This window comes from Arachis ipaensis, chromosome B04 (genome assembly GCF_000816755.2).
Source record: "Arachis ipaensis cultivar K30076 chromosome B04, Araip1.1, whole genome shotgun sequence".
Lineage (NCBI taxonomy): Eukaryota > Viridiplantae > Streptophyta > Magnoliopsida > Fabales > Fabaceae > Arachis > Arachis ipaensis.
Window position 1 is genome coordinate 119,676,970 of NC_029788.2, and position 9,233 is coordinate 119,686,202.

General features: G+C 29.5%; 1 protein-coding gene and 2 long non-coding RNA genes across 3 annotated transcripts in view; 2 read left to right on the top strand and 1 right to left on the bottom strand.

Moving 5' to 3' along the window:
• Nucleotides 1,357-2,609, top strand: LOC110271267. Its single transcript, XM_021121809.1, has 3 exons — nucleotides 1,357-1,706; nucleotides 1,872-1,978; nucleotides 2,456-2,609. Exons 1-3 carry the CDS (start codon nucleotides 1,540-1,542, stop codon nucleotides 2,551-2,553), a joined length of 372 nt encoding a protein of 123 aa, XP_020977468.1. The 5' UTR covers nucleotides 1,357-1,539; the 3' UTR covers nucleotides 2,554-2,609.
• On the bottom strand, nucleotides 2,687-3,047 carry LOC110271268. Its single transcript, XR_002361815.1, has 2 exons — nucleotides 3,007-3,047; nucleotides 2,687-2,888 (listed from the first exon to the last, which is right to left on the bottom strand). It is a non-coding gene; the product is annotated as an uncharacterized LOC110271268 (long non-coding RNA).
• Nucleotides 3,053-9,233, top strand: part of LOC107635030 — a 15,758-nt gene continuing 9,577 nt past the window's right edge. Inside the window, exons 1-4 of the long non-coding RNA XR_001619101.2 lie at nucleotides 3,053-3,327; nucleotides 3,993-4,243; nucleotides 5,001-5,066; nucleotides 5,150-5,249. This is a non-coding gene — a long non-coding RNA (uncharacterized LOC107635030). The remainder of the gene's footprint in view (nucleotides 3,328-3,992; nucleotides 4,244-5,000; nucleotides 5,067-5,149; nucleotides 5,250-9,233) is intronic.

Below are 9,233 nucleotides of genomic sequence, written 5' to 3' on the forward strand. Positions count from 1 at the left end.
TAAGATAATTAATTTTATATATTATATAATTAAATATACGTATAAAATTATTTTATATTGATAATATTTTAAAATTATTCTTTAATTTTTATGCATAAAAACCCAAAAAACAAGGTGAGATTTTGGGGGGAAAACCTTTGCATGAAAATAGAAAGTACCTATAATCCTAATAAATCTTCCCACTCCCCGCGGATATTATTTTTCTTTCTTTCTGATCGGAATTTAAAAAAAAAAGTAAAAACTTAATTGATGATTTTTTATGTAAAATTAATAATAAAAAATTATTAGATGATTTAACTAATTTGATTGAATTATTATCTAATAATTTTTTATTATTAATTTTACATAAAAATAACTACAAGTAAGTTTTTATTAAAAAATATTATGATAAAAATAAATAAGAAATAAGAAAATAATATTGTATCTATTTTGATTGAATATCAAAAATAAACAAAGTTATTTTATTAGTGTTGAATGTGATATTGAAGTGTTAACTCATCATTTTAGTCAATGTTAAAAAGGTATCACACGAGGATGTTACATCTCTGATAAATGAATGCTGTACAAAAATTGGACCCTGATTTATTAATACGAGCACAACAAAAAACTATTATTTTTTATTTTTTTTTTTCTTTATCATGATATTTTGGTCTATTTTATTTGGGTCATTATTGGGTACATGAGGTTGTACCGAAGAAGCATTGTTGGGTCCAATATTAAATATCATGTTAGGCCCCCTCAATGTTTAACTTAATGGAGGAGTATAATTTAAGGGTTTAGTACATGAAAACTAGTGCAGTTCCATGCTATGTAAAGTTGTATTTGTAGGTAAGGATGTTTAAATCCAAACCGATCTAAATTAAACCGTTTAACCAATCCAATTCAAATCGAAAATCGATTAAAACCGTATTAATTCTGATTTGATTGGATCTTATTTTTTGTAAATCGTTGGATTGGATCGGATTTCGGATATATTTTTTCATAACAGACTGTTTAAAAGCTCTTTTTTTAGTAAACCAAAGAATGTTTAGTAAAAATATTTCGAAATGAGATTTGGCAAAACATATACAGGAGGTTATGATTTGAAATTGGTGAGTTTCTATTCTTTTAATTCAGAAGAATGCAAATAGTATTGTAGATTGTATGACTAAAGCACCTATTTCTGGCACAGACATTCACTCAAATTGGAGTCAACCATAAAGTGAGCTTCAATATCTAATAAATTTAAATATAAACCTAATCAATTAATTTGGTTTTGTCTTTTTTTTTTCTGTTTAATAAAAAAAAAAAAACAAAACAAAACTGTCCTGTCTCTTCATTATGTCAAACATTTCTAGATTTTTCTTTTCTCGCATTATTTGACATCAATTGCGACATCAACGTTATAGTACTTATTGGCCAGCTACCCCAACCCCCTTTCTTTCCATTCTACATTACAGCATTACTCTCTTCATCCTACCACAAACCAGAGTTAGAGTTTACTCTCTTCATCTTTTTGGTCTTTGACTGACTCTTGCTTCTTTCACACTCTTAGCAACCATGTCTTTGCTCTCAGATCTCATCTCCGAATCCCGCACCGGCACCCACAAGATCATTGCTGAATACATAAAAACCAGAGACTTTCCCTTTTGCTTCTTTAATGCTTTTCATGTGGTGGAAAACAGGATTGGTGTGGATCTGGCTTCGACATCAGAAGCAAAGCAAGGGTAATCTTTTTTGTTTTAATTTTATGTTGCTTAATCACACATCTGGATATGTGTGAAAAGCTATCAATTTTCATGATGATTCTTTTGATCTCTGAAAATTGACCTTCATTTCTTTATGTTTTAATAGCTGAAAATTAAAATAAATAAAAATTGTATATTTTTTAGGTTATTTGTGATGCATACACCCCAGCTGGAGAGCCAATCCCTACAAACAAGAGACACAATGTTGCCAAGATCTTCAGTCACCCTTATGTTGCCTCCGAGGAACCATGGTATATATAGTTTGCAATTTAATTTCCAGTATTTTTATTTTTAAATTTCGTTAAAAAAAATAGATGTGAAAATAAAAAATATTAATTTATTATTTTTACTATTTTTTCTTTTACAAAATTTAAAAAACAAAAATTAAAAAATAAAAATGCAAACCAAAAATGGCCTGAAATATTAAATTCCCATGCCACTTTAGTAATATTTTCATTTGGGTAAACTATTATTTTGGTCCCCTACGTTTGGGGTGAATTCTATTTTAGTCCCCAACGTTTAAACTGTTCTATTTAAATCCTAAAAAGATTTGATTTGCATCAATCAAGTCCTTCCGTTAAATGGGTGTCAAATTATTGACGCCGTGTCCGACGTGGCAAGGAAGAGTTGATAGTGGTTAGTAAACGTGTAAGCCTTCCCGCCCTTGGACATAACGCATGCTGCTTACCCTGACTCTTCTTCTTCTACTTCTTCTTCTTCTTGTGAAGCACGAAACGCAGAGGAAAAGCCAGAAACCCTACCACTAGTCACTGAAAGATTGCGATTCGCAGCCAGAGAAGTGACATTGTCGTTCAGTTACGTGTAAGCTCCACAGCAGCAGTGAGTTTGAAACCGTTGCTTTCCGGGAGAAGATCGTGTCAGGTATTCCATTGTCAAATCTTATGAACCCATTTGGTTTTCATCAACAGAATGGCAAAAATAAACAAAATGCTAACCCCCTAAACCTCAATTGAGTCGATCACATAGCAGCAGCCCAGCCAGTGTCCATCCAACAATTCCAACACCAAGTGCCAATGCAAACTTCCTTTCAGCTTTCTGCAGTTCTTCTTTCAACGAGCTTGCTTTGTTCTTCAGTCTTTGAATTTGTGGATCTTGTCCTTCAGGCTCTGCCCAAGCAAAATAATCGCATCCATCTCCTATCTGTTCTCAACCAAACCAGCACGAACACACCAGCACGAACACACCAAAAACTTCAGATCCTTCATACACTAACACCCAATGCTATTTTCAAACAGGAGACAGAAAAGATGAGACTCACCTGAAAGTTGACGCAGCCCCAGAATCTTCTTCCTGGGTTCTAAGGGTACATGTTGAGCAAGCGCATATATGGCGCGTGTAAAACACATTTTCCACTCTCTCTCTTCTTCTTCTTATATTGAAGACTATAAAACTCCCTTCCTCAGAACCCCACTGCTCTCTCTTCTCTTCTCTTCTCTTCTCCAAGGGGCAAGTTTCTCCGAAGGTTCAGAGGAACCATCATAGAAGAAACACAGAGAGTACTTTAGAAACAAAGCAGAAGGAGTCTTTTGCTGGCATTGAAACAGCACGCACACCAAGTGTTTGTTGGTTTGATACAAAGGTTATTATTTAACTCTTCAAACATCTCTGTTCCCCCTTCCCCTTTTTGGTTCTTTTTCATTTGTTGTGCTCCCTTCATTCTTCTTCACTGTTAGGACTTCACAATAAAGTTTTTTAATTTGCTGGGGGAGGATGTGATTAAATTGTTGCTTAAAGTTTAGCTTTTTCATCGTATGAAACAGTGTTCTTTGATTTTTTTGATAATTTCAAGTGGCCAATTTCAATTTTAATTGCTGATTCATCTTATAATATAACTATAAAATGCCTAGAATTTCGTGGATAAACTACAAGTCTGAACTTTAATGCATCTTTAGATTTTGCCATCGATATTCGTTTTCAACTCTTGCTTCCTATTTGTTCTTGTTAGCAACCACTTTTTGACACCTTTTATGGTAGGCATACATATATATAAGGGACTTTGTGTATGAAGAACAAAAAGAAAAAAAAAATTCCCTACTCTATTAAAGTCCTCGATCTATGTGTTAAAGCATTTTGGTTTTCTTTTTAATAATGTGTTCACATGAACATGTTTATCATTATAACCATCATCTTTGTTAACTTTATTATTATTTATCATTGGCTCCTTGTGAATCACCCTCATACTATTGCATTTTTGGTACACTTTTGAACTGAACACGTTTCACAATTGTTCATCCTGAGTTTCAGATATTGGTGACACTTTTTGTACATGGAATCGGTGAATCCATCGGCGGTGACCCCAAGCAAGAAGTTGGCCCGGAATTTCGCCAAGGTTCTTCATCTTAGAGCACTGATTGGGATTACGCTGGTCGATGGTTTGAAGGATGTTATATCTGATGCTAATCTCAAGGATGACGGAAACATTGGCAAGGGGACAATAAATTGGTCACAGTCGTTCAACAAAGATGGTGTCATTTGTATGGTGGGAAATTAAAACGGTGAGTGAAGTCATTCCAGCTTCAGTAGTCATGTAGTCACCGCAGTCACTTATTTTCACTGATCAAACAGTTTTTAATTATTATTTTTGAGATATATAGAGCATTTTTTTAGATATTGATAAAATTTTGATATAATATTTAATTATTAAATTTTATAGTGTATTAAAATATACAAAATGTGAATATTTTAAAAAATACCATAAAATTCAATTACTGAGGTGGTGGTGGATTCTGTTTGTTTGGTGTTATTCTGTTTTTATAGTGTTTTACAAAATGTGAATATTTTAATTTTGGAGTTTTATATTACGGTTTTATTTATTTTAATTTCCGAGTTCTTGTGTTTGACAAGGAAATATGTGATTGAATATTTTCCGTTTTGTCTCTTTTGTTGATATCATGGTCTTTTTGTTCTAATATTGCTGATAGTTGTTCTGTTCTGCTATGTTTATTGAGAATTTACTATTAAGTATTAGCTAATTATATTTAATCGCTTATGTTGTTGTTGTTGTTGGTCGACATATGTTCTTCCAGTATCATAGTTTCTAAATCTGTTTGGCCATGTCTATAAAAAATAATAATAAATAATATTATGTTCATTGATATCATTATATAAATAAGGTTTCATCATTGGTTTCTCTCTAAAAAAAGGTAGTCAAGGTGTTCTTCTCTAAACACATTTAAAAATTATACTTTCTAAGGAACAAGTGTCTATTTTATATCATTGTTGGTTCTAACTTTTTTCTTTTTCTCCTTTCAGGAAGTTATTACAGAATCTTTTGAGCCATCACTCTTCTTCTCGCACCATATCCTTGTTCCTTCTGATGTAATTTCTCTCCTCTTCTGAAATATAATCTTTTAATTGTGCTGTCTTAAACTCTTTTAGCTGATAATTCTGTTTGTTTTTAGCTAAATTCTAATGAGCAGGAGCAGAGGATGCTGCATCATCTGGTGATGGAAAAATAGCGAAGGGTGGTCAAGCGAAGAAGAAGTCAAAGAAACGTCATAGGTGAGTACACTCCCAACTGTGATATTAGAATATTTATGTGGTATAATTTTTGTTATGATTGGAAGTTGGTATCCCTTAGTCTAAAATCGAATGAAATCTATTGTTAATTATGTGTTTGTTCTAGTTATAATGGTGTAAAATATTTTATATAATCGTTTAATTATATTCATTTTTTTTAATTATATTCATTTTTTTTAATCATTTTCATACCGTTAATATAAAATATAGTTTTTTTAACATAATATTAACATATCAAACTTAATTTTTTTTTAATTACTAAAGTGAAAAAATCAATATGTATTACGCGGCATATATTTTATAACAACATTGTATATACTCATTATTGTGCCATTTCAAAATCTATATACTCTTTTCTATTCGAGTATAGCTGAATTCAATAATATAATTTGTTAGCTATATAATTTTGTTATATGCTTATGTTCTAATGTATGATGTAAGTGTGAGGATATGATTCACAAGTGATCTATGAATATTAGAAATATGAAATTTACAAGGATTTGGATAATTTTTTTTTGGTGTCCTAAAGAAATTAACAAAAAGGAAAGGAAGGAAACATGCCCAGGAAGTTCAAAACAGTAGCTAACAGTCATCAATGATATCAATAATTCTGTTCTGTCTCCAGAATTTTTCCACCAAAATTCAAATACCATCGTTCTAACCTTTAACTTCTCAAAGATTATATGAGTTTTGGTTACAATAAAAAAAATGAATTTTTTCACAAATTTCTTAAAATAAACACGAACTAACCAGGATTTGGATAAATTTAATATGTTAGAGAAATTATAATTTTGTTTTATTACTTTAGCTATTTTCAAGTGTTTATTATTAGCAAAACTCTAAATATATAATGTTATACGGAATTGTCTTAAATGACCAGAGAGAATATTAGATTTAGATTTTAAAGATTCATATAAAAAAATATAAAATAATTTAGTAAAATATCTTTTTTATTCTTTTTTTTATCTTCTCTCTCATGAAACATTTTTCATGATATCACCATCATTAATGACGGCAACAACACCGTTATTATTCTCTTTTCTTGCCAAATTATTCTTGTTCCAAACTTTGAAAACACCATGATGATTAATACCAACCTAGCTACAAAACTCTCGAACCAAATCATCATCTTCCTTCTGCATCGTCCTCGGAGACGCTAAAACTGTGGTGCGGAAATTGGTGTCATAGCACTCTACAACACTGCCACCATGTTAGCACCGGAGAAGGAAAGGTGGGGATAAGCATAGGAGATTGGCAAAGTTGGAACTCCAGTTCGGCATGGAAGAGGTTGGTGGCGATTTTATCAACAAAACTCGACGGCGGAGCTGTCGTAGAAGTTGCAGCGGCAACATAAGGCAGCGTACTTGATGGGTGCAGGTCGTCGATGGTAGCAATGAGTGCTAGCATGACTTTTCCGCAGCAGTTGAGAATATGACAGTCCAGAACAATGGCGTGATTCTTCAAGCATTTTTTGTATATAACTGGTTATAGGTGGTTGGCCGCAGTAATATGGTGAGGGGCGGTGATGAGTGGAAGTGAGCTGAGATGAGTCAAGTTAGACCAAGCTCAAGTTCGGCTTACGAAAATTAAGCTCGGTTCACGATTCTCGAAAATATTATTATTTTTTCATTAAAAAGGGCTCCATAAAATTATTATCTTATTAAGTAATCGTGAAAATATTATTATTTTTTCATTAAAAAGGGCTCCATAAAATTATTATCTTATTAAGTAGCGTATACAAAGAAAAATAAAAAAAATATTAAAATACCATTAACTATAATTAAGTAAAATGAAATAAATATATTAAGTTTCATATCGATTATATATAATGTAAGAATCATATATGGCATGAAACTTAATAAACTGGCTTCATATATATATAATGTAAGAATCATATAGAAGCATATTAAGTTTCATATATATAATATTAAAATTCTCCTAAAACTATAATCAATCAGAATCTTATAGGACTCATCCAGTATAATGCAATACAAGTTTGGTTGGAGGGGAAAAAAATAAGTGAAACCTTTTATTTATAATACACTATTTAAAAAGAATATCTTATTGTGTTAGTAATATTTTATGTGTAGATTTAAAAAGTAAAAATATTTAAATTTATTTTTATTTTTATGAGTGTAAAAAAAAAATGAAATTATAAATTTATATTTTAGTATCATCTTAATTATTTTTATTGATTGTCCAATTCTAATATTAATATAAAAAAATATTGCATTCATAAATGAAATATATTCTAATAAAAAACTCTTGATTCAATAATAAATAAGTTTTATTAAATTCAAATAAGAGAAAACAAAAACAAAAAACAAAGGGATATATTTACCTGAAAAAAATTGTTTGATGTGCTATGCAAATTAAATGCACACGTCTTATAGGGTTGGCTTAAATCTTAGCTTGAGCCCAACTACTTTGAGTAAGGGAATGTATTTGCTGCTCTAGTTAAAATTGCCACACACTAACCAAGTTGGGTTGGTCTAGTGATTAGCTCACTAGTCCGCTTAAGTAAGTGTCGGGAGTTCGAATCTCGCCTTGTGCATGCAGCAACCCATTGGCCAGCGGCAAACCCTTAAATGGAGCTCAGTACCGTGACGGATTAGTCCTTGACTTGCCGGGTTAAGGGATACCGTGGGAAACCAAAAAAAAAATTGCCACACACTAAATACATGAAGAGCACTTTTTTTTAATAAAATGAAGAACAAATTAAAGTAAAACCTGACTTATAGAATAATTATATAGTAGCTTTTGTAATTAAAATAATAATTTTATAATCAAAATAGAATACTTGATACACTTTTATTGTAATTAAATTAAAAATTTCTTTTTTTTTAAATTAAGGAGGTTTTTCTTTTTCTTTTATCTTTTTAATATTTTATCCTCTTTCATTTAAAAATTTCTTTTTTTTTAAATTAAGGAGGTTTTTCTTTTTCTTTTATCTTTTTAATATTTTATCCTCTTTCATCTTCAACAATTTTTTATATATTAATATTAGTTATTAATTTAACAATCAAAATATAACACAATATTTTTTTATTACAATTAAAATTGAAATATATCGTTAATATAAAAATCAAAATCTATCACATTGTACTCTATTTTATTATAATTAAAATAATATTTTTTTCCAAAACTAATAAATTTTCCCTCTTTTCTTCACTCATTTTTTTTTAGGTTTTTAATCAATATGCCACAATTTCTAAAACTTATTATCTAAACATGTCACATAATATTCTTTTTTTACAATTAAAAAATATTTTTTTTAAATTGAAACCTCTCTCCTTTTCTGTTTCTCTATTTCTCTTCCTCCTTTATCACTCTATCTCTTATATATATTATTAATAATTTATTATATCTATTACATATTACTAATTTCACAACCAAAATATATATATAACACTTTCTAATTGCAATTTAATTATGAAGTAATTTTACAAATCAATGAAGTCTCTTCTCTCTCCTCTTCTCTTTTCTATGTTCCCTCTCTACTCACATTAGCTATTTTATATATTATTACTAATTATTAGTTGATCATTTAACAATCAAAATATATCACATAATATTTTTTATTATAATTAAAACTAGTTTATTATATATTTTTAATTTGATAATCAAAATGTGCCACATAATACTCTTTTTTTATTGTACTTGAAATAATTTTTTTTAAATAATTTTTTTTCTCTCTTTATTTAGTCACTCTGTTTCTTTTGACTTTTTAAACAGTATACTATAATTTATTAACATGCCACTATTTTTAAATTATTTATTTATATGTGGTTGTTGTTTTACGATCACATTTATTATTTTTTCGATATCCTGACTGAAAATTATTTATCCAAAAAGTACTTATAAAAAAATACTAATTCATAATTATTCATTATAAAAAAATATTGAAGCAGAACACAAATTTTATATTTTTTTATTTAATAAAATTTTTAATATTTATTATAAGAA